This window comes from Rhododendron vialii, chromosome 5a, assembly GCF_030253575.1.
Source record: "Rhododendron vialii isolate Sample 1 chromosome 5a, ASM3025357v1".
Lineage (NCBI taxonomy): Eukaryota > Viridiplantae > Streptophyta > Magnoliopsida > Ericales > Ericaceae > Rhododendron > Rhododendron vialii.
Window position 1 is genome coordinate 40,369,101 of NC_080561.1, and position 26,110 is coordinate 40,395,210.

The 26,110-nt window shown below is 36.2% G+C and overlaps 4 protein-coding genes across 4 annotated transcripts in view; all 4 read right to left on the reverse strand.

Moving 5' to 3' along the window:
* Nucleotides 1-567: 567 nt before the first annotated feature.
* On the reverse strand, nt 568-3,966 carry LOC131327930 (UPF0481 protein At3g47200-like). Its single transcript, XM_058361049.1, has 2 exons — nt 3,443-3,966; nt 568-1,838 (listed from the first exon to the last, which is right to left on the reverse strand). The coding sequence occupies exons 1-2, from the start codon at nt 3,929-3,931 to the stop codon at nt 753-755; spliced, it is 1,575 nt and encodes a 524-aa protein (XP_058217032.1). The 5' UTR covers nt 3,932-3,966; the 3' UTR covers nt 568-752.
* Nucleotides 3,967-6,149: 2,183 nt separating this feature from the next.
* Nucleotides 6,150-26,110, reverse strand: part of LOC131325968 (putative serine/threonine-protein kinase) — a 70,114-nt gene continuing 50,153 nt past the window's right edge. Inside the window, exon 9 of the mRNA XM_058358491.1 lies at nt 6,150-6,172. Within this exon, the coding sequence (XP_058214474.1) occupies nt 6,165-6,172 (8 nt within the window). The 3' untranslated portion in view covers nt 6,150-6,164. The remainder of the gene's footprint in view (nt 6,173-26,110) is intronic.
* Nucleotides 10,694-11,933, reverse strand: LOC131326780 (UPF0481 protein At3g47200-like). Its single transcript, XM_058359659.1, has 3 exons — nt 11,390-11,933; nt 11,225-11,277; nt 10,694-11,071 (listed from the first exon to the last, which is right to left on the reverse strand). Exons 1-3 carry the CDS (start codon nt 11,904-11,906, stop codon nt 10,814-10,816), a joined length of 828 nt encoding a protein of 275 aa, XP_058215642.1. The 5' UTR covers nt 11,907-11,933; the 3' UTR covers nt 10,694-10,813.
* On the reverse strand, nt 20,982-23,899 carry LOC131325966 (UPF0481 protein At3g47200-like). Its single transcript, XM_058358490.1, has 2 exons — nt 23,336-23,899; nt 20,982-22,073 (listed from the first exon to the last, which is right to left on the reverse strand). The coding sequence occupies exons 1-2, from the start codon at nt 23,789-23,791 to the stop codon at nt 21,087-21,089; spliced, it is 1,443 nt and encodes a 480-aa protein (XP_058214473.1). The 5' UTR covers nt 23,792-23,899; the 3' UTR covers nt 20,982-21,086.

Here is a 26,110-nt window from a genome sequence, read left to right on the forward strand (position 1 = left end):
ACTTCTTTACGGAAGGGTGGGAACGTGGGGTTCGCAATGTCGCCATTTGTGAGCCCTATTGAAAGTTTATCACAAAACTCTGAATGATTCATTTTGTAAGATTCGCAGATTAGTATGTATATGAAAAAATCAGTTTGACCTAATATTAATAGGTATATCAAAAATTAAGTTTTGGTTTATAAAATCGAAAGTGTGGATAAAAATTATATATTGACAGGATCTAAGCCGTCGATTTTATAAACCAAAATTTATAGCGTTACATTTTAACCGTCCGAACACAAATTCGTATCTATTTCATTGTAGCCTTACATTGATCAGAAACATTCCCTTAGAGGTACTCTTAATTCTACTTGAAAATCATGACAAAATGTTGATAATCATCCTGAGGGGAATAAGAGATTAGAATTTTCACACCACACTCATATTAATACGTCCAAAATAATACTACAACACACATATATCCAAAAAAAAAAAAATAGTAATACAACACACATCTAATCACACACACTCTCAACCTCACACACATAAACAGTTATGGGGGAGGAATGGAAACCTCCAAAGGGGATACCACAGCTCTCTCTCTCTCTCTCTCTCTCTCTCTCTCAATATACATCTCACAAACACACTAGTTATAGATGCACGTACAATACTACTTCCTACTACACCATCAATATATATGTGTGTGCACACCCAATTTTTTAACCCACTTGATTTATTAACCCCATTGATCTCTTCGTTCCTTAACGGCTACATTAGCCTTTTTTATCGAAACTGCGGACGAATTCAACGAAGGACATGACGAAAGCCATGACGCCGATGCAGAAAGCTATGAACGTCCACGGAGAAGCAAGATACGTCCGTCTCAAGTGTGCCATGTTCCTCGCCCAAAAACGCTTGCTATACTCGTTGGCTTGGCGGCATGGTTTGTTGAAGTAATGCCCCAACGTGATTTCCTTGCCTAGCTTGTTGAATAGATCGGTGGCGTCCTTGGTGGGACCCATGTGGTTACGCAATACTCCGGCCTTTTCGAGCACTAGGACATCTTTATCGTCGTCGACGAGCATGTCCATAAGCCACGCGTAGGACGAAACGTGCTCCGAAACACCAGGGCAGCACTGTTCCAGGGCAATGAGGTTCCTGAGGAAAAACTCCGTCGTGCTGTATATCGTGAGAGGCGGGATCACGAAACGAGCCCCGCAGCACCACCAAAACAGGCCTTTAGGTTCAATGAACTTGATCTCGAACAGATTGCTTCCTGAGTCATCGGGAACAAACTTGACTCCTGCGTAGACGAGTTCTGATGCCGAAGGCATGCGTACTACTTTTCCACTAGGTTTTTTCTGTTTTCTTTGATTAAAAGGAAGGTAACCATCATGTAGGTTATGCAGGATATGATAGTACTTGGAAGTACGCTGATCATTAGTATTACCACTTTGAACTTGTTGTTGTTGTTGTTCTTCTTCTTCTTCCTCTTCTTCACCTTCTTCTCCAACTTCTGCTGCTGTTTTTTTTTGTTTTGATAGGTCATCTTCTGGCGCTGTTGTAGAACCATAAACCCGAAGGACACAGTCACCGGGAGAACACCAAGTTTTTGCGCTGCTACTGTTGTTGGAATTTCGTACTGGCCTCATCTTATAACTGTAGTACCGCAGATAATCGGTGAGCGACCGGTTGTTATCCGGGATCTGACCCACCGTGAGTGGAAATAATTTCTCAAGCACAAAGAAAGGAATCTGGTTCTCCAGGAGTACCAAGTCGTACATCACGTTGTAAAAGTTCAAACTATTACCAAAAATAGGATCTTTTGCACGTTCTCCCTGCTTTTTGAAATGCAAAATCATTAATTACATTTCTATATGGGAAATGATAATGCCAAAACAATTTTTGTTGGTGCCAAAACTCTAGTGCACAAAAGACTTGTACTATTTGTAATGTATAAGACTTTTATGCACTGAAGTTTTGGCACTAACAAAAATGGTTTTGGCATTATTACTACTCTTGTATATAACCTGGTTTATCTGACTAATTATTTTGATTAATTTGATATTATTACATTTCAACAAAAGTAGCCTAGCTAACACTACGAAATCTATAGACAAAATTATTTTTCCTCTGAAATCGTACACATTTGGTGACGGAAAAACTTTTCCTTTTGTGGTTTTATTAAAGAACTAGCGAGGAAAATACTTTTCACCGCAAATTGTATCCGTTCGTTGATGAAACCTAATTTTTGTTGCTTATAAGTATTTTTTTTCCATATTGTATGTAAAAAACTTTACAGATAAAAATATATAGACAATATTTTGAGACCTCCCAAATACTGAAAAGGGACACTTAATTTGGGATGGAGGGAATAGTAAACGAGGAAAATATTTGTCGCTTATTTGTATTTATCGCAATAGGACAATTTTCTTGTAGAATTTCATCTAAAAATATATGTTGTAACATAATTGATCCTAAATATAAATTTTAGGTAGAAGAACTTATGAGAGAACAATGTTTGGAATTAGTAGTTTCGACAAAAGATAACATAAATAGGTTTTTCCCCTTTTTCCAAACTTTTCAGGTATATATACGTTTGATTAATTACAAATGAGGTTTCCTAGGCGGGCACCTAACCATATATCCTCACCATCCAGTTGACCAAGAAGAACATAAAAATCTCATGAATATTTTTATGTTGACTATCGTCAAATAGACAAGTAATACATTTATATATAGAAAACAAATCATGAGGAATCTTAGGTTAGGACTCTTTAATGGGAAATGTGTGCCATGTGATAAAAAGCCAATATATCAACTCAATTGTGTATGTTAAGGGTTTGTTATTAAATAATAAAAAAGGATTACAAATAATAAAAAGAATGAAGGCATGATGGCATCACGTCAATGATCCAAACAATGTTGCCACCAAAAGCATGGACAAATCATATGTCAAAGGGGGAATATTGTTATTTTTAATCTTCACACATATATAACGCATGCATGCACTAATACTGATAATGCGCTCAACCTTATCAAACTAAGAGTGGCATTATGGGTTAAAGGGAGATGCAATCTTGTAGCATATTTTGTTGAAGACTTCAAGAGCCATTTGGAAGGCATTAGAAAGCATAAAATTTGATATGTTGTTTCTTTTTGTTCCCTTTCCTCCAACTCTTGGTTGGTTTTTTTTTTTTATGTTCTCTTTTTGGGACTGTTGGCATGCATATGATTGGATTGGTTTTTTACTTTCAATGATGCTTGTTCTTTCTTTCTCGATATACCCATTATCGAGTTTCTAATAATATTTCTTTGCCTATTTAAAAAAAAAAAAACGCATGCATGCACTAATACTATGTAGAGTATTCTAATGGATGCTAAAAGTAGCAATTGAGAGGGGGAAAACAAGATTTTGTCAACTGATGATGAAAGCGCTGATGCTTCAAGCTAGCTTCCTTACCTTTGTAATGCCATGGGATAATCTGCAGAGAAATTCGAGGATGAAACAACCATCGACCAACAACATTACCTCATCCAGCGCAACGTCTTCTGCGTAGTATTTCTTTGCATCGTCTATCGATGTCTTCATTTCCCCCAAACATTTCTGTAGCACCGTGAACTTTGTCTGCTCTGCTAATTCTTGCAGGTCTTCCATTCCTCTGGTCAGTCGAGAGAGTAGGTAATTCGTGTAGCTCATTTTGACGTGTTGCAAGGATGTTTGAAGGTGTTTGTCTTTTCGGTGAAGAGGGCCAATAGCGATGAGGCGAGGGGTGTAGGCGCTTTCATTCAGCTTACGAAGATATTCAGGCACCCTGTAAATGAACGCCGAAGAGACTAAGGATTCATTTTTGTCGGCACCTTTACCAATTTCTTCTTTGATGGTTGATGTCAATTGCCGAAGATCATTCTCCCCTTGACTCATTTCAGTTGGTTGGATTTGGGTTTCCATTTGATCAACGAAATCAAGTTGCAGTTGTGTTTATACTTGGTGGTATACGTTTGGGTTTGAGCTAAAGACCGACCCTCTCTATATATAGAAGGCTCACAGTATAATTAATGGTGCACCCAATATTTACCCTCTTTTCAAAACTGCCCAGAACCTGCAATCTTATGTGTACGTAGGAATAATAATCGTTCAGCGGGGGAGTGGGGGGAGGGCACGTGTGCGATGCACGCGAGCGTGTGCCCCTCGAATTTTGATCTACATATCGATAAGTGAGAAAAAAAAATGCCGAGCAAAAAAAAAAAAAAAAAAAAAAAAGTGAGAAAAAAAGATCCTACTCTCATAAATGTTCTGTCTTAATAAACGTTAAGAAGTGCAAATTCAAAAACATTAATACCAATAATTCATAAGAGCCATTTTGTTCCCACTCGCCTTGGATGCACGAGGGAAACTTTACTTACATTCGGTGAGCCATGTTACGGATGTTCAAAATCTTTTATTTTGTGCAAATTCATTTGTTATATAAAAATAAATAAAAATAAAGCAGCAGCTCAATTAGACAGCAGTAAGTACTTGATCCAAATTTTTAACTCTTAGGTGTAATTTGGATAGAGCGAAATTGGAGGGTTTCTTATCAAGTATTACTGATATTCAATTGACAAGAAGTTTTGCTTAGTAACTAAATAAATTAATGCATAGAAAATAAGTAACTTTGATTATTTCAACGGAACTCCTAACATACCTTACCAAATGTGGATAAACCTACTGTCACTAAAGGTGAGGGTGAACAAAATTGATGCGTAAGTATACAACTCTTGGTTCCAATCCTTTTTTTCTAATATTTTAAAATATAATGATGGTACTCCTTTGTTAAGTAGGATTTCAAAAAATGGAAAAACAAATGGGTCAGCGGCACAGTATTAGTGATACTATTGCAAATACTAGAAAATTATTCAACAAATTAAGGAAATCAACTGTTATTAACATCCCTCTCTGTTTTTTTTTCTAATGTTTATTTGTTAAACTATTGTGTGGTGTCAGGGCGCAGAACCGCTAAATATTTTTTCTTGGTGAGACAGAAAATTATTCTTGGGGGTAGAGAGAGAGTGTGTGTGAGAGAGAGAGAGAGAACACAGTTCATGTGGGTACTTTTCATGTGGGACCACAAATGTAACTACTCCTATTTTCTTGATTTGCAGCACAAAGAGTTTAATTACTTGGCATGTCCAAATCCAAAATATTATATGCATGAAGACAAATCAATGAATGATGGAAAACATCATTTGCAACAACTGAAGCAAAAATATTGTTTATTAAGTATTGGGACGAAACACTATTTACACTGCCTCTTTATATACCATAGAAGAAATACAACGATAAAGACACGGGTGAACAAAATTACTCTCGCAATTCATGCATCTTTAGATTCAAATCCTTTTCTTTTGTTTTAAGTTTTCTAAAATTTACATCTACACCACGCTCGTCATATTTTGAATGATTTTCTAATGATTCCTAATGAGAAACAAACCGCTCGTCAAGTTTGGAATAATTTCTAACTATTCCTGATTAAAGAGAGTGGACATTTCTTTATCGATTCCTAATTTGAAGCTAGAGGAAGGAAAACTATGTCCTCTTCAAAACTTTTTTTTGCTTTTACAATTTTTGTCTTGCTTTTCTTACCTCAAAGGTGTAGGTGAACTCTCATAATTCATGCATCTTTCGATTCAAGTCCTTTTCTCTTATTTCAAGTTTTCTAAAATTTACATATAAACCACTAGTCAAGTTTGGAATGACTTCTAACAAATCTAGAATGTATTCTTAAAGAGAGAGAAAAGAAGAGAGCGGACAAATATTCACTGCTATTAGATTCCTAATCTGGAAAGAGCTAAGGAAGGATAATTTTGTCCGGATGTCTATTTCCATAGCACCATTCACCAGCAAATGGCTTAACCAACAAATGGCAATCAATTAACTAGTAAAACCGAACAGTAAATGATTAAAAAAAATAAAAAAAGGAAAGGAAAGGAAAGGAAAGGAAGAAAAAGATGCATATATGTGAGATAAACCACATCTTCTGGCTGAAGTAGTACACAAAGTAAAAGCAAAGCCCCAATTGACTTTTCATCCAAACGAACAAGGCTGTTTCGTTGGGGAAAAGCGTATATTAAAGAAAAAGATGACTAAAATGTCACAATTTGGTAGTTCCGAAAATCATCTAACTCAAGATACTGTACATACATCACCGAGGTAACATCTGTGTCGCAAAGTGAGAGGTCGCCCGCGAACTATCACCAACCAATCCCCGAGAGGTATGTGCCAGATGTACCCCTGGCTCCGTCAATAACTTCTCGTTGAGTATTACTTCTTTGGAAAGCATCTCCACCACTTGCTTCATTCCTGGTCTTTGATTACAAGCTGCTTGGGTACAAAATAGAGCAACTTTGATGAATCGAATTACCTCGTCCTCCGGGTATTCAATTAATTCCGGATCAACAATGTCTAGTAACCTGCCTTCCTCTCTCAGCTTCCATGCCTGCATCATTTTGTTACTCCAGTTCACATATCACTGAGATAATGGCTCATGAATTTCATGTCCAGCTAGCGCATATGCATACAAGTATATCTTCAGTTTCTGTTCTAGGTAGTGACTTATCAGCCTCTGAACTTTTAGAATTTCCAGGTCATAGTTATTACATAACCTATTTTATCGTTACTGCACTTTTTCCAAATTTATTTCATGTTTCTCACTTTCCCGACGCTTCTCGTCTGGACAAATCGGTTTATGAAAACTTTTTGACCAAAATCTTTAAAAAAAAAAAAAATCACAGACAACAAAAACTAAGCCCTTACGAAGAGAGTGCTCCAAACAGGTCTGATGCATCATCTGTCGGCCAGCATTTCAACATGGAGAAAGGAACAAAAAGCAAATTCTCATACTCCTAGAAAAGCCACAGGAAAACTGAAGCCCCTTTACACAGCGTGGAAAAAACGTGCAGCAAATCAAGTTTGTTTGGATGGACACTAGGAATACATAAAGCTTGGAATCTTATAAACGTAACTGCAATTCCGTACTGCATTTTCAATGATATTCTTGACAACAAAATAAATGGAATAATACAAGCTATGAACAATGGAGTATGCAATGGCAGAACCTACCCATTCCACCAGAACCAACAAATCCACTTCAAATGTCGATTTACTGCTACTTCTGCCACTTAATATTTCAAGTATAATTAAGCACCCCAAAACTATATACGTCTGCTTTCTTAGTAAGCTGTCCTAACAACGCGTACTCGGGAGCGAGGTATCCCCTGCAAAAACGTAACTGGTGAATAGTGAGATACAGAGAGAAAGCAACGACTAGAAACAAAGACAGGGGACAGGACAACTCACCACAGATAATTATGATGTAAATAATTTTCCATGATGGCGTGGTGACATCATGATAACTTGATAATAATAACATGACAAATAAGGAAAATAAAGAACCATGGAGAGTACCATCTACACTTGCTAGACAGTCATTAAAAGTATCTAAAAATATCTTAAACTATTAGAGTCGCAAAATCCACAATTAGTTTCGAAGAATGCCAACACATGCAAATTTAAGCATTAATTGGATAATGCAGCACTTGTGTGCAGACTACGAATCTGCCGTCAACCTCATCTCATCCCACCATGCAAGCAACCACAATCTAAGTTTCAATACACTAAGTAGAACTGCTTTCGAATACCAAACTTGATAATGCATCAGACTACAATCTGTTCATAATTATATTTACCCATACAGACCATATGTCATCCTTAGTAATAATGCAGAGTGGCTACCTAATTCTTTTTCTATATCTTTTAATTACCAGATCAATACATATTCCTAGTAACTTCAACTACGAAGTCTTGAGTCTACCATGAGAGGCCCACTTACGATAATTCAACAGGCAAATAATTCAGGTATCCCATTTTAATGTTTAATACTCTAGTTCAAATTGCCGTTCAAAATATATTTTAATGTTCAATGTATATGTTATATATATATATATATATTAGATATTTCAAACATATGCTGAAAAGTTTGTGTGGTGTAGTTGGTTAAAGCTTGCGTGTAAAATTTAAGAGACTCGGGTTCGAAACCCCGCAGGAGCAAGAAAGTGAGATTTTTTTCACATACAAGAATGTCTTTCACAACAAAAAATTTCGTCACCGATGGGTCACCTTTGACGAGCCAAAGGGAATAATTTGTGACGAAATTTTTTGTCGTCAAAAAACACAAAAGGTGACGAAGAAAATTTCGTCACCAAGTCAATTTTTCCGTGACAAAATTTTTCGTCACCAAAAGGCACTATATGTGACAAAAAATAGATTTCATCACGAGGTAGGAATCCTCGACAACCTTTAGTCAACAATTTTTTTTTCGTCACCTATATTATTTGTAACGAAAAACATACAATTTGCGACGATTTTCATTCGTCACCTAACGCAATTTTTCTTGTAATGTTACCACACTACTTTCAAAATAATACCACCAACATCCGATCACACACTCAGTCTCTCAACCTCAAACACATAAACAATGGGTGGAAACGGAAACCCCCAACGGGGATGGATCCCCCCCCCCCCCCGACATCTTTTTCAACCCCCGCGTTGGGGTTCCCCCCCCCCCCCCCCCCCCCCCCCCACGACATCATGTACAACCGCCACTACTACAATAATAGATATGGGTCACACTAAGGAGATTCATAAAGATCACGATTTTCAGTAAAAGCGTGATAAAAAATTGTGCTTAAAATTTTTTATCTCAATTTAAGTCCAAAGCTAAGATAAAAAATGGGTTTTTGCGCGGAATAAAAGACCTCGCTCTTGCGGCAAAATAAAAGAAAAACAATCTCACCCTTGCAGCATGATAAAAGATTTTAAGGCAAAAAAAATGAGATAAAATATCTCGCTCTTGTGGCGAGATAAAAGAGAAAAGATCTCACCCTTGTGGCGTGATAAAATTAAAGATTTTATGGCAGAAAAAAGGAGATAAAAATCTCATTCTTGTGGCGAGATAAAAGAGAAAAAACCTCATTCTTGTGGCGTTATAAAATAGAGAAAAGATCTCACTCTTGTAACGTGATAAAAGATTTTAGGGCGGAAAAGAATGAAATAAAAAATTTTGCTCTTGTGGCGAGATAAAAGAAAAAAGATTTCACCCTTGTGGCGTGATAAAAAAATTTAGCCCGAAAAAAAGTGAGATAAATGATCTCACTCTTACGGCGAGATAAAAAGTCTACCCATTAAGGCGCGCGGTTTGAATATTCACGTGGGCAGGTTGGTACTCATTTAGGCGGGCTTTGAAAAGTTGTGTGAGGAAAACGGTGTCGTTTAAGGATCTTGAAAAGTTCTCTTTTTTTCTTACAAAAGATAAGAAGATAAACTCTAATTATACTCACCCCAAAAAATCTTTACGTTTCATCTTCATCTTCACGCCCAAAAAGATTGAGAGAGAGAGAGAAGGCAAATCTAACGACTGGGTTCCACCAGTGCTTAGTTGTGTTTTCAACGAGGGGCGGGCTATTCCACTAGTGCCCGATTTTCACGTGGGCGAGCTGTTATCATTATGGTTAATTGTATTAGTGAAACTTTGTTATTTCGGATTTCTTCCAAATGTTTGACACATTAGGTAAAAAAGAAATTATATTAGTATGACTTAACCTTGTTTGAAAAGGATTAAAATCCAATTGAGAAGCCACTATTGAAATTGAAATTTAATATAAACACAAAATCCATGTAAAATGGTTAGTTTATAAAAAAAATCTAAAGTTTGTTCATAATGTTACAATCTGCAGGTTGCGATAATTTTCATAAAAATATAAAACATACACTACAATAAAAAAACACTATTATCTACTAAATTTACTGGTTAAAACTAAATTTTTTGGCCCAAGAAAATTTTTTGGTGACCAACAACTAATTTTGATTGGCAAAAGATCTGTTGTCATATTTTTAAAATTTTTTAAACAATATTTATATATATTTTAATATCATGTTAATTGCATTTCAAAAAATTCAGCAAATTTGAAGGAAATTTTTTTTTTCTCAGTTTAGGAAGTAAGTATAAATATTTTTGTTTTCTTGATGTAACAAAAGTTCTTGGCTAGCTTAGTGGTAAGAGTTTGAAAAATCAACCAAGAATGCGTGGGTTTGAAACTTGACAATGACAAAAAAAGATGGTCTAGTAAATACAAAGAAAAGATCAAGTGTAATGATTTTTCATTTGGTGTGATCATTTTGAACCCAGCCCTCACTTTATTTCATTTATGCAAAACACGCCCAAAAGAAACAATCACGGCTTATAACCGTGATAAAAGAGAAACGATCATGCCTTTTAGCCGTGATTGTTTCTCTCTTTCAATCACGGTTTATAACCGTGATAAAAAAGAGTGACTTACAATCACATTCAGATTCCCACGGTAGCAAGAGCGTGATGAAAAACTTATAATCACGGCTAATAGCTATGATCTTTATGATTTTATTATAGTAGTGCGCAAAAACACGATACTTATTTATAGATGCAACACGTTTTTACTTCCAACTACAACATCAATATGCCAGAAATCCTATGTGTACCGACCAAAAGTGTAGGGAAACCGTACCGACCGCCGCGCGCGGCCGTCTCCAGCCACTGGACGGCCAATCCGAGCCGGCCAAAAATTTTTAAAAAAAAAACCGAAGGGCCTAACGCGGGAATCAACGGCATCCGAGGTGTGTAAGATGCTTGAACAGATTCTTGTTTGTTTGGTCGGGGACAAACTTGACTCCTGCGTACTCGAGCTCTAACGCCGAAGGCATGAGTACTCCCTCACTAATCATTGGTTTCCCAGTCAATGTCTCATCAGCAGGACGGTATCAATCTTGTAGGTTATGGAGGATATGACAGTAACTAATGCTTTCCTTGTTTTCGTGACTCGTCTTGAAGTCATAGCATCTCCGCAAATAATCGGTGAGCGACCAGTTCTCGTCGGGGCGATTCCGGATTCCATCCACCGTGAGTTGGAACAATTTCTCAAGCACAAAGAAAGGAATCTGGTTCTCCAGGAGTACCAAGTCGTTTTTCACGTTGGACAAGGTCAATGTGTTGCCAAAAATAGGATCTCTTTTTTGTCCCTGCAATTTGAAATATATGCGTGCAAAATCATTAACTAAATTTCCGTAATTAACCTGGTTAATTTATCTGACGAATGATTTCTAATAAATTACTCCAATTAGAGTATTACCCTTCAAAGAAAAGTAGCTTGCCTATCTAATTTTGAGGTTTACTAATTTTTCTACGTTTCTCTTTCGGTGAACAAAATTTACAATAACAAAAATAACTGAAAAAAGGACCAGACCCATGAAGAGTATTTTAACTGAGCTACTTAACAAGGATATGCTAAAAGTAGCAATTGAGGGAGGGGGAAAAAAACAGGAGTAAGTTTCATCAACTGATAAAAGAGCTGATGCTTTTAGATTCCTTAATTACCGTTCGGGTTTGGGTGCGATATCTGTAGAGAAATTCGAGGATGAAACAACCATCGACCAACATCATTTCTGCATCCAGTGTAACTTCTTCTGTGTAGAATTTCTTCGCATAGTCTATCGATGCCTGCATTTCTGCTACACAATTCTGTAGCACCGTCGTCATTGTGTGCACTGCTTCATGGTCCTCCATTCCTGCGGTCAGTCGAGAGAACAGGTAATTCGTGTAGCTCATTTTGACGTGTTGCAAGGGTGTTTGGAGGTGTTTGTCTCCTCGGTGAAGAGGGCCAATAGCGATGAGACGAGGGGTGTAGGCGCTTTTTTTCAGCTTACGAAGCTCTTCAGGCACCCTATAAATGCAAGCTAAATCGAAGACGGATTCAGTTTTCTTGACACCGTCGCCGATTTTTCCAGCGATGGTTGATGTAAGGTGCTGGAGATCATTCTGATCCCCTTGACTCATTTCAGCTAGGTGGATTTCCATTTGATCAATGAAATGCAAGAAGCAGTTGTGTTAGTATAATTTATACTTGGTGGTAGAAGTTTGGGTTTGCCCTAAAGACAGACGCTCTCTATCTATATATAGAAGGCTCACAGTTTAATTGGTGCACTCGTATATTTACCTTTTTCTTAAAAGATAATTGATCTTGACACTCCACTTTTTGTTAATTAACCACACTTTATTATTTGTCTTTTAGTGTTCAAAATACGCATTAGGGGTGAGCATGGATCGGATTGGTTTGGTTTTATAGTAATCCAATAACCAAACCACTACTTACGGATTATGAATTTAGAGAACCAAACCAATCCATAAAATTCATAAAACCAAACCAATCCAAACCATTCAAAGGCGGTTTGGTTTCGGTTTTAAACCACGGTTCGTTTAAAATTGAGATATCATTACTATAAACTATTTTAAGTACTTAAAATTGCATAGATAACTTAAACTAAAAGTAATATTGAAATTAATATATTAAAATCATCAAAACTCACTAACATCAATCAACTAAATAAGAATAGAATACATTACAAAGTAAGTTACCGAGATAAAAGAGTAGGAAATCACTTTACTAAGCCCAAACCATGTATGTTTAGCGTAATGAAATTGTAGGAATAGGAAGTTTAGGAAATTAATATTGAAAGTGAAAGAAAAGAATAGGGTGGTGGAATAGAGTATTAGATAAGGAAATTAAGTTTATTAAGTATATCTAAACAAATTATATACTATATGTATGTGTGTCTATCACACGGTTCGGATTGGTTTGGAACCAGAACCATTAACGTAAATCCATAAACCAAACCATTTAACACGGTTTTTATTTTTTTTAAACCAAGACCTAACCACATCATTAAAAAACCAAACCAAATTATTCGGTTTGGATTGGTTTGGACCGGATTCACGGTTTCATGGTTATTTTGCTCACCCCTAATACGCATAACATTAACACTAAAAGATAAATATTGAAGTGCAATTATCAATATATAGAGTGTCAAAATTATTTTCCTTTTCAAAACTGTCCAGAGCTTGCAATCTCATGTGTAGAAGTACTAATTATTCAGAGAGAGAGAGAGAGAGAGAGGCACGTGATGCACGCGAGCTTTTGCCCAATACAAGCGTAAGTTTGCCCTTCAAATTTAGATCTATTGATAAGTGAGAAAAAGGATCCTACCCAAAGAGTTCGAGTCTTGATAATAAATTATGAAGTTAATTGTACAAGAAAATGATTTTACACTCCTTTTTTTTATAAGTAAAATATGGATAAAGTTTTTTTTTTTTTTGATAAGTAAAATATGGATAAAGTTATGGTCTTTAAAGGTGTGGGCGAATAAAATTGCTCGTAATTCATGCATCTTTTGGTTCAAATCCTTTTTTTTTTCCAAGTTTTTTGAAATTTACATCTAGATAGCTTGACAATGATTTTTAATGATGCCTACAAGGAAATAGACAGTTTGTCAAGTTTGGAATGAATTTTAACGATTCCTAAAGAGAGAAAAGAAGAGAGTTTCATCATTAGATTCTCAATTTGGAGACAGCTTCAAGCAAAATTTTGTCCTCCCGTTCAAACCACTTTTTTTTTTTTTTTGCAAATTTTCTCTTGCTTTTATTACCCTATTTTCTCCCCTCTTTCCTTTCCTTTCACATCTAGCAAAGGACAAAACACTAGATAAAAGATAGAAAGTAGAATATTAACTCACATATGCATTCAAGTTCAAGTAGTTTTTCCTTTCCTTTCACATCCAGCAAAGGACAAAACCCCTAGATAAAAGATGGAAAGTAGAAAATTAACCTTCATAAGCATTCAAGTTCAAGTAGTTTTTCTTAAAATCGTAACAAAAGAGAAAACACAAATTGAAAACATCATGTAAAGCCCCTATTTTTTTGGTAAATATAGGAAAAGGAATGGGCGGAAAAAAAAAAGAGAACTGAAAATCGATCAACAATTTTAAAACCGTCAGGTCAAGAGAGAGTCATGTCATTGGGGCATGGTAAACGAATCAGCTCATCAAGGGATATAGATAGACTCCAATCGAATTACGAGACCTCTCAGCTTTTGTTGCACAAGTTCTTTCTAAGTGGTGTCATGGTGAAGCATAATCGGGTGTTGTGTCCTACAATAACCATAAAGAAAGCATACTCTTTCTTCCTAGGGTTCTTAAGCCAAAGAGGAGGATCGCCATTAGTGTACCAAGTAAAGTATAAGAAAAGAATTTTAGACCATCCGATTCTGAACCAAACACTCGAATCCTCCCCTCTCAGTTATGAAGTTAATTGTAAAGAGATCAAATATTTTCTCTCACAATGATCAAATTAAGTTAAATACTCCTCTTGTCCCATATTGTTTGTCCCCTTTTCTACTATCTCATGTCCCAAATTGTTTGCCCATATTAGAAAATCAAAGTAAAATTTTCTATGATTTTCCTCTTTTACGCTTTTTTCTATAATTGAAATTACAGTCTAATTTGGACAGAAGGACATCACTTGGAAAGCCCAAAATTTTAAAAATAATAAATTGGATTGGAGGGAGTATTAGTGATGCTATTGCAAATAGAAAATTGCGAAAGCTAACTCCCTCTTTAATATTCCGTGACATAAGCGATAATGTAAGCAAGGGACTAGTAATAGTAATGATCCAGTATGTACGTAATAGGCTAGGCTAAAAGTCTATGTAATAATAGTACAAGACAATTATGTGTAATATTCCATGATATAAGCGATGATGTAAGCAAGGGACCCTTTTATGCCTATAAAAGGAGGTTACCTCTCCGATGTAAAACCCAAATAAGTGAGTAATGAAATCAAGGTGTTTCTCAATATATCATGTGTCTTGTATTTACTGTCAATTTGATTCTAACCTTACTCCATTTGTCAACTTCTATGCATCACTCAAAAGGAAATTATTGAACAAAGGAAATTGAATGTTTATTTAGGGCTATAAACGAGCCAAGCTTTGTCAAGCTCGAGCTCAACTCGTTTTCTAAACAAATCAAAAATTTGAGCTCGAGCTCAGCTTGAGCCTTAACAAGCCGAGCCCTTAATGAGTCAAGCTTAGTCATTTATTAAACAAGTCTCTTTAATCGAGTCTTGCCTCCCTTAACGAGCCGAAAACTCGAGCCGAAAACTCAAGCTCAAGCTCAAGCTCATATTGTTTACTAAACGAGTCAAGCAGTGCGTTAACGCACTGAGCATCCCTCTCCTTTTTTTTCCTTTTTGTCTTTTTGTCAAACTAACGAGTGGTGTGGGGGCGCAAGACTACTGAACAATTTTTCTTGGTATCTTGGGGCAGCTGAGGGAGATCAAATAAAACTGTGAGAAACATACTTCATTTGTATCTGTATTCACCAGGAACCACTGTTCAACTGAAGCAAAATATTGTTCATTAGTTGAACGAAAACACTGTTTATTGCGCTCCCTCTTTATATATATTGGAACGAAATGATAAAGGTGTGTATGAACAAAATTTCTCTCGTAATTCATGCATCTTTTAAATTTCAAATTTTAATTCAAATCCTCCTTTTGTTTCAAGTTTCCTAAAATTTACATCTTTATGGCTCATCACATTTGGAATGATTTCTAACAATTCCTAAAGAGAAACGGGCCTCTCCCCTAGTCACTTATGTTGTCATCCCGGCCACTTTTTCACTACAAGAAAAACACATTTTGCGACCAACTTTCGGCGACCAAATTATTTTTTGTCACTGATTGTCAACTTTTGGCGACTAAAATAGTTTTGGTCACTGATCGTACACATTTGCCGACTAAATTCTTTTTTGTCGCCGATTTTGTAGACCTTTGGCGACTAAAACATTTTTAGTCGGCGAAGTGCTACCATTTGGCTACCAACGATCATTTGGTCGCCAAAAACAAACAATTGGCAACCAACCAATAGTCGGCAAAGAAAAACATTAGCCGACAAAAATATTAGTCGGGGAAAGCTACCAATTGGCGACTAAATTCGTTTTGTCGCCGTTTGTGTGAACCTTTGGCGACTAAAACATCTTTAGTCAGCAAAAGGCTACCATTTGGCTACCAAAGGTCATTTTGTAGCCGAAAATTTATATATTATATCATGATAAACTTATATATTTATTCCATCTACTTAACCGAAGTCTAACCCATATACCACCGTTAACTTCTTAATTAAATCTCACTTTTTTTTAAATGGCAACTCCTTAAATCTAATGTTAAATGCTACCTAAGTAACAAAAAAAAAAAAAAGCTCCTTAATTAAATCTCACTTTTCTCCTTACATTTCTTTTTTTTTTAAATTCAGTTTCTCTCTCTTCCATATATTCTCAACAAAGCAAAAAATAAAATAAATTGCTCCTATGAATGGAGAAAACCTTCGTTTAAAATAAAGAAGAGGAAAAATCTAATAGAATTTATCCAATTAACTCTTATGCTAATCTTTACAAGAATCAATCAAATTGCATAATCTTGTTATTCAATAAATCATATACAGTCCAACTTCTAGCTATTGTAAAATGAGTTACCAATATCATTTTTCCCATCTACACCGATGAAAATATTTTTCAATTGCGGCATGACATTCAAACGGCAATGACATTTTTGCTCTGGACTATTTTGAATTTGATTGAACGTCCAAATTAGCTATTCTAATGTTTTCTTTTTTAAGGTTTCCCATTGGCGTTCATCTATTGGATATGTGTTGTTTCGTGTTTTTTTATTGGTTTTTTTGGATTTTTCTCTATTATATTTTTAGACAAAGAAAGATTGTCTAGCCTTATAACTAATTCCTCAATGAGAAAAAAAGGACATTGAATTGTTGGAGTTAATGGTGAAAAGGATTAATTTCCCTACAGTGGAATATGGCTTGGGCTAACTTCCGTTAGTTAGAGGTTAGGCAGATTAAGAAGAAAGGAGCTTAGGCCAATGAAAGGTTGTCGTGTGTCTGAGGTTGGAGGAAGTCCTCCTACTGGGGTAGGAGGAGATCTGCGTTCATCATCTAATCAAATAGCGCGCATCTACAAAATGTACCCGAGCGGATGAAAATAACATGCCGTTTGTGGGTCATTTAGTTTTTCTAAGATGCCCATTGGTACATTGCACAAATTCTCGTCATAAAAACCCCACTATGAAAAAAAAATGAATTACGAAGAACTTCTCAAATCTCTATCTAGCCATGGTTTCTCCATTTTTAACTCCAATGAAAAAAATCCTCCTACGCTACTAAGGCACTAAAAAAATTAGACACTAATTTAATTTACGCTTTCTAGGTCCATTAGCAAGACATAACCACAGGTCCATAAAGCGTTTTAAAAAAAAAGCAAGACAAGAAAAAAGTTGCGTTAAACTCATTTGATATGGGACATGTTCGACTATTATGACCTTAGGCATGTAACAAAATTATAAAATAAAAAAAAAGAAAGAACAAGAAGAAGAAGGTTGCTTCAATGTGATAAAGAAACGGAGTGGGACGAGGATAATTTTTTTAGAAGTTAGAGTTTTTTTTGTCGATGTCGAAGACTCAAAGGTAGTGTTTTAGAGAGTCCTTTTTGGTAGAAGAAAGGATTTCGGTTGGGGTCTTGCGATAGTGGACTATCAATTTAGATTAGGTTCTTAGGAATTTTTGAATTTTAATAAAAAAAACAGTTATATCAGCAATGGAAAATATACGAAGAGGATTTCTGATCATTATATGCTAAAAGGCCATAATTAATATTTATCTCTATGGCTTTTATGATTAAGTTACATTTTTCATTTGTTCATATGGCTCTAATATGAGAGCATAAAGTTAAAAATTAATTATCACTATTTTAGAGCAAATTATAAATAAATGTAATTAATCTAACCATATTTTTACTATATATTATATCATAATAAACATAATTATATTATATATATAATTTTTCGTACATAATATATAATATATAATATAATATTTTATTTTATTTTATATAAATATTGTTTTATAAGTTTTATTTTATTTTCTTATGTAATAAATATATTATCTTCAGGGAAAAAGCACAAGTTAAGCGCGTAGCCCAGTGGTTGTGCGCCCTCATAAGGTAACGGAGGTTGGCGGTTCGATTCTTGGCAAAGACATGTGATTGGATTATTCCACACGTGCCACGTGGAGGATCTAGGTTGGTCCACGTGGCGGTACAAAGACGGAGCCACATGGCACCCAAAAAAATTTTAATATTATTTATTTGGCATGACATTTGGCGTCAAAAACGTTTTAGTCGGGGAAATTTGTATTCGGCGACCAAAAGTTTGGTCGCCGTATGTAAATATGATTTTCGAAAGGGTTTGTATTAATTAGATGCGGCGACTAAAGTTAGTTGCAAATACCTTTCGCGACAAAAGTGTTTTGTCGGGAAAAACAATCTTCGGCGACAAAAAATTTTGGTTGGCAAAAACTTTCCCAGACCAAGTGTCGCCGACCAAAGTGGCGACGAAAAATTTAATCGCGGAAAGGTTTTGGCGACTAAAAATAGTCATTTGGCGACTATTATTTTAGTCGGCAATAGTATTTTTTCTTGTAGTGTTTGGAGTTAAGTTTTCATCCGTAATTCTAAAGAAACCCAACTTTACCCTTATTGTGCTATATTACTTATTTTTTCCCTTCTATATTGACAAAGAATTTTGAGACTAAAATATAAACTTGGAAGTCATTTCCATAATTTTTTTAGGGATATACACAAGAAACAAATTAACCCACCGTTATCCCCTTTCCATTCTTTCTTCCCCAACGAAGTACTACCAACAATAGAGAAGAGGGGAAAGGAGGAGAATGCAAGGCAGCCTTCCATTGCTGTGATCCAGGGCCCCAAACCCGGTAAGGGAACCGATCTTTCAAGATTGCGCCATACACTCGTGAAGCTCAAGCATAATCCACCACCCCACATGAATCCGCCACCATCACCACCTTCATCAGAAACCGAAAAAAATGGCAAAGCGGGGCCGTCACCTCCGGTTGCAGCCAACAATTCTCAGCAGGCCGCTGTTGTAGCTTCCAAGGGTTCTGCTGTTGCTTGAGAAAGGGAGAGAGTAGTTGCATGCTGTATATGATTCTCTCTGTGAAAAGTGTTGGAATTCACCCATGTGGGTGATGGTGATGGCTGGCCAAAGTCAAGAACGGATTTGCTTGAGCAACCACTGATGACTTTTGGTAGCTATTGGAGATCTTGGATATCTCACGCATGGAAGAGCATTGAATGCTCTTGGACGTTTTTCCCTAGTTTCTCCCTACAAATACATGTGGTATTTGAGAGGTTGAGGTGTGGGTAGAAAATCAGAGAATCAGGAATCAGAGAGTGTAGAGCTGTGAGGGTTTCTCCTTCGGGAGGGAGCCGAGCTCCTCCGGTGAGAGAACAGACAGAGAGATACACGAGTGATAGCGAGGCTATTGTATCGATTGTGAGTGATTGTAATCCTCCTCTACAGATAATGAATCCTCTGCCCTCCGTGGATGTACCCGTTGTTTTGGGGAACCACGTATATCTCTGTGTTGTGTGTAATTGGTGTTTGTGTTTGTGTGTGTGTTTTGTTCAAGATCCATACACCAGGCACAACAAAAAGGTATTAATTAACCTAAAGTATATGCTGTTGAGTTGTACTATAGATGACTTAAGTGGCCTTGTTAGTTTGACAGAGAGAGTGCATTTATCTTTTGTGCAAAAGCATAAGTCAACCCTATTGTACTGTGAATTGTTTGCTATGCTTCATTACCTTTGTCCTCGAAATATTTCTGTTAGTTTGTTTCTGGATCATCCTTTAGTTTGAATGTAATTGTTTGCAGAATAGGTCAGTTGAGGATCCAAGTGTTCTCCTTTTTGTTCATTACTCTGTCACGAGTGTATCGCATGACAACGACATTGGTGGTAGTCCAAATGGAGTTTTGCTCCGGCTTTAATTGGACTCCCCACAAGTGGACGGTGAGATTAGGCCTTCAGGATTCATCGAGGTGTGAGTAAGTTACCCGGACACCTAAGTTATCAAAAAAAAAATTCATTCTCTGTGCACCTTCACCAATTTTTTCTTTTGCTCGACTCATTTTTTTTGTTTTGGCGAGTTTCGACTCCATTTCTGTTGGGTGGAATTGCTTTTAATCACGGAAATCAACAAAAAATATCTTCGTTATACTTGGTAGTGTTTTGGATGGAAATGGTAGGGGATTATCTGGGTTTAAGCGAGTAATGGTAGTGTTTTGTATGGAAATTGTACGGGATTATCTGGGTTTAAGCGAGTAATGACAGCCGGCTGCTGGTAACTATGTACTCCTTCCATCCCAATTTGCTTGCCCCTTCGGAAAATCAAGTTTTTATAAATGGAATGATGAGAAATATAATTTGTACTGATTTTTTCAATTTGCCCCTATTTTATGCTTTGACATGACACTTCATGTAGAAAAGAAAGAGTAATATTCACAACTTTTTATGTTAACTTTTCAAAATAGACATTCATTTTGGGACATCCATAAAAGGAAAGAAGGACCAGCAATTTGGGATAGAGGGAGTATAGATCACCAGGACCATATATGGTACCAAACTGGAAAGGGTCTGACCAAGCATGTCAATGACTGTTTGGAAGTTTAAATTTGCAATTTTTGTTGAGCTAACAAACATATAGAACTTCACCTTGAAAGGTTTTAATTGAACTTAGCATGTAAACTCGGATACGATGTTGAAGCAAAGCCAAATGGAACTATTGCGCTTGAAGGTTGAGCAAATCTGCACAACATTAAAATACAAATTCGGAGGCAACTGAATCTTGGAACCATTGGATGCATGTGTGAACCGTCCAGATGCAAATTCATATTTCATTGTAGCCATACATTTATCAGAAACATTACCTTAGAGATACTCTCAATTCTACTTGAAAACCATGATTGATGATCATCTTGAGGGTAATAAGAGATTAGAATTTTCAGAGAACGCTCATATTATTACCACTTTCTGAAGAATACAACACAATTATCAAATAAAAAAAGTATAATAATACAACACGCATCTGATCACACTCTCACTCTCAATCTCGCACACATAAAGTCATAAACAATGGGGGAAGAATGGAAAGGGTATATACCACCTCCCTTAATATACATCACACAAACACACTACTTATAGATGCACACCCAAATTTTGACCCACTTGATTTATTGATCGACCCCATCGATCTCTTGGTTCCTTACCAGCTACATCAGGCTTTTTTAGCGAAATCATGGACGAATTCAACCAAGGATATGACAAAAGCAATGAAGCCGACACCGAAAGCTATGAACGTCCACGGAGAATCAAAATACGTGCGTCTCAGGTGTGCCATATTCTTCGGCCAAAAACGCTTGCTATACTCTGTGGCTTTCATGCGCGTGTCATCGAAGTAACTTCCTAACATAATTTCCTTGCATAGCTTGTTGAATAGATCGGTGGCGTCCTCGGTGGCACCCAACCAGTTCGTCAGGACTCCAGCCTTTTCGAGCACTTGGACATCTTTATCAGTGTTCACGAGCATGTCCATGACTGTTGCGTAGGACGAAACATGATGTGGAACGCCAGGGCAGAACTGTTCAAGGGCAATGAGGTTCCTGAGTAACGACTCCGTGCTGTCATATATCACGAGTGGTGGTATTACAAAACGAACTCTACGAAACCACCAAAATTGGCCTTTAGGTTCAATGAACTTGAACTTGAACAGATCGTTTCCTGCATCGGGAACAAACTTGACTCCTGCATAGACGAGTTCTGACGCCGAAGGCATTTCTATAAGACGAGATGTTTCATTTTTTGTTTGATGATCATGAGGAAGGTAAGAATCATGTAGGTTATGGAGGATATGATAATACTTGGCAGTACGGCAGCGATCATCAATTTTACCACTTTGAACTACTTCTTCTTCTTCTGCTGCTGCTGTACAACCAATAACCCCAAGGACACATTCACTGGGCGAACACCAAGTTTTGGCGCTACTACTGTTGTCTGATTTTCGTATTGGACTCAACCATCCGTCATAGGAGTTCTTCACATAATCGGTGATAGACCAGTTATGATGCGGGATCTTTTCCACCGTGAGCTGGAACAATTTCTCAAGCACAAAGAATGGAATCTGGTTCTCCAAGAGTATCAAGTCGGTTACAACTTTGGTGACGATCAAACTGTTACCACAAATAGGATCTCTCTCTTGTGGCTGCTTTTTGAAATGCAAAATCATTAATTAAATTTGTATAATCTGGTTTATCTAACAAATTATTTGGATTAATTTGATACTTACACTTCAAGAAAAGAAGCCCAGCTAAGGCGATGAAATCTAGAGACAATTATTTTTCCTTGCAAATGTTACACATTCGGTGAGGATATATAACCCTTTTTTTATTTATTAAATAAAAAACTAGCGAGGGAAATACCTTTCACCGCATATTGTTTCCTTTCGATGATGAAACGTAAATTTTGTGGATTATATGTATTTGTTCCACGCAAATTGTACTCATCAGGTGAGGAAAAAACTTTTTCCGCGGTTTTTAAACAAAAGCAAATGATTAACGAGGAAATTCCCCACTAACTTTACTCTGTCGGAGAGGAAAAAAACTCGCTTTTTCTAGATTTTACCCTTTTCTTTTGAATTAAAAAACAATACTGTAGTTAACAATCTCATTTTATTAAAAGGTCTAATAAATATTAGTATTTGTTTTATTTATCAACAATGATACTTATACAACAATCCAAACACAACATCTCACATATATGTAGGGTCCACACATAGTAATGTGTGTAAAGCCTACATGTATGTGAGAGATTGTGTTTGATATTGTGTTTGAATTGTTGTATGAGTATCATTTTTGTTTATTGACAGGCAACAGACTAATAAATATTATTCAATTATCTCAAAAGATGTAGTTTTGAGGTTTACTACTTTTTGTATGTTTCTCTTTCGGTGTACAAAATTTACAATAACAAAAAGAATTTTTGACAAAAGCAAACTTATAAAGTTAATACTTGAATTAAATTTGTTTTCAAATAAACTATTTGGCGATTATTGCATCATAATAATTAAACAAGAAAAATATTTTTTTCTTATTTGTTATAAAAACCGAGGCTGTACGTACATATAGACGGAGTAATTAAGTTGGCGATCTTATGGTTACTTGCAAGCAATGTTTTCAAACCCAAACGATAACAAGTAATAAAATGAATGGGGGCACGATGGCATCACAAACAAGTCAACAACACCCGAACGATGTTACCACCAAAAGCATGGACAAATCATATGCCACCACATCCCAAAAGGGAATAATGTTAATATTATTGAACTTCACATATAAAGCATGCATGCACTATTATGAAGAGTATTTTAATTGAGCTATTTGAAAGAATGCTAAAAGTAGCAATTGAGGGGGGAAAACAAGAGTAAGTTTTATCAACTGAAAAAAGAGCTGATGCTTTAAGCTTCATTACCAGCTCTGAGGAGTGATATCTATAGAGAAATTCCAGGATGAAACAACCATCGACCAACAACATTTCCTCATCCAGTGTAACTTCTTCTGCGTAGCATTTTTTTGCATCGTCTATCAATGTCTTCATTTCCGCTAAACAATTTTGTAGCACCGTGAACTTTCTCTGCTCTGCTAATGCCAGGTCCTTTATTCCTTTGGTTAGTCGAGAGAGTAGGTAATTCGTGTAGCTCATTTTGACAAGTTGCAAAGGTGTTTGGAGGTGTTTGTCGTTTCGGTGAAGAGGGCCAATAGCAATGAAGCGAGGGGTGTAGGCGCTTTCCTTCCCCTTACGAAGATCTTCAGGCACCCTATAAATGCAAGCTGAAGAGAAGAAGGATTCAGTTTTCCGGACACCTTCATCAATTTTTCCAGCGATGGTTGATGTAAGGTGCTGAAGATCATTCTCCCCTTGACTCATTTCAGTTGGGTGGAATTGATTTTGATCAACAAAATCAAGCTACAGTTGTGTTATACTTGGTGGTAGATGTTTGGGTTTGAGCTACAGACAGACCCTCTCTCTATATATAGAAGGCTCAAAGGTGCACTCATATATTTGCCTTCTTTTCAAAACTGCCCAGAACTTAAGAGCAACAATTATTCAGTGGTAGAGAGAGGTTGGAAGAGTAACAATTATTCAGAGGTTGGAAGTGGAAGTGGATGCCTTGGAGGTTAACGTGATTTTAAGGGTACTTTAGAGAAATCAACAAAAAAAAAGACTGTAAAAGGCTTGATCTAAGCAATTTTTCATAAATGCTAACAGAAACTGTGTTATGAAAAATTGCACGGATCAAGCTCTTCTTGATATTTTTTTAAACTGATTTCTCTAAAGTATTCTTAAAATCATGCTTTAAACACATTAAACAGTTCGAATTATCAAAATTTGATCAGAAAATGAGAGGTGCGAACTGTAAGAGGTGTGCACTTGAACAAGATATACTGGGCTTCAAATGCGAATGCCCTTAAATAAGAAAAATGCGGATGTCAAATGCCAGCCATCGGACGTCCATATTTTTCTTGTTTAAATGCAGAGGTAAAAGTGTAGGTGAACAAAATTGCTCTCGTAATTCATACATCTTTTGATTCAAATCATTTTCTTTTGTTTCAAGTTTTCTAGAATTTACATCTAGACCGCTTATCATATTTGGAATGATTTCTAACGATTCCTAAAGAGAAAACAAAACACTTGTCAAGTTTGGAGTAATTTATAATTATTCCTAAAGAGAGTGAACAACATTTCGTCGATTCCTAATTTGGAGAGGAAGGAAAAAATATGACCTCTTCAAAACTTTTTTTCTTTTGCAATTTCTGCTTTGCTTTTCTTACCCTAAAGGTGTAGGTGAACTCTCATAATTCATGCCTCTTTCGATTCAAATCCTTTTCTCTTGTTTCAAGTTTTCTGAAATTTACATCTAACCCACTCGTTAAGTTTGGAATGATTCAAGAGAAATAGACGGCTCATCAAGTTTAGAATGTATTCCTATAGAGAGAAAAAAGAAGAGAGCGAAAAAAACATGGCTACTGATTTTGTCACTCTCTTTTTTGTTAACGCCACTCTCCTACAATTGTATTTTTGTAAAAATATACTTGCAGAGGAGTGGCGTTAACAAAAAAGGGAGTCGCAAAATCATTTTCCAAAAACATTCACTATTAGATTCCTAATCTGGGAAGAGGAAGGATAATTTTGTCCGAATGTCTATTTCTGTAGGCACCATTCACCAACAAATGGCTTAAATGGCAACCAACTATTAAAACCGAACTGTAAATCATACTTAGCTAAGGGAAGCAAGAAAAAGATGCATACATTTGAGACAAACCGTACATATTCTGGCTGAAATAGTTACACAAAGTAAAAATGCAAATTAAGCCCTAAATGACTTTTCATCTAGCGCATTCCGTCACTCTTACTTAACTAAAGACCTTATACAACTGTTAGGGTGACAAAAGGAATAGAACAAGAAGAACCTCCAAATGAACAGGCTGTTTCGCCGGGGAAAAGTATATATTAAGAAAAAGACAGACTAAAATGTCACAATTTGGTAGTTCCGAAAATCATCTAAATAAAGATACTTTACATACATCATCAAAGTAACATCTGTGACGTACATCTGTGTTGCAAAGTGAGACGTTGGGCGAACAATTCATGCATCTTTCATAATTCATGCACCTTTCGATTCAAATCCTTTTCTCTTGTTTCAAGTTTTCTGAGATTTACATCTAAACCACTCGTCAAGTTTGGAATGATTTTTAATGATTCCTGAAGAGAAATAAACCGCTTGTCAAGTCCAGAATGTATTCCTAAAGAGAGACAAAAGAAGAGAGCAAAAAAATATTTCACTATTAGATTTAGATTCCTAATCTGGAAAGAGCTGAGGAAGGATAATTTTGTCTAGATGTCTATTTCCTCTGCAGCACCATATATCCACCAGCAAACGGCTTAACCAATAAATGGCAACCAACTATTAAAACAGAACAGTAAATGATACTATGAAATAGTTACACAAAGTAAAAGGCAAAGCCCCAAATGACTTTTCATCTTAGCCCATTCTTTTTTTTTTTTTTTTGGTAAACTAGGTGCATTAGATAAAATTAGAAAACATACAAGAGTCTTGGGTATGAAACCCCACAAGCGTCATCGCGTAGTTGCGAATTAATACAAATTGGAGCAATATCTAAAATAGGATTACAAGCCATGTTGGCTAAAGCATCAGCACATTTGTTTCCTTCTCGATATATATGA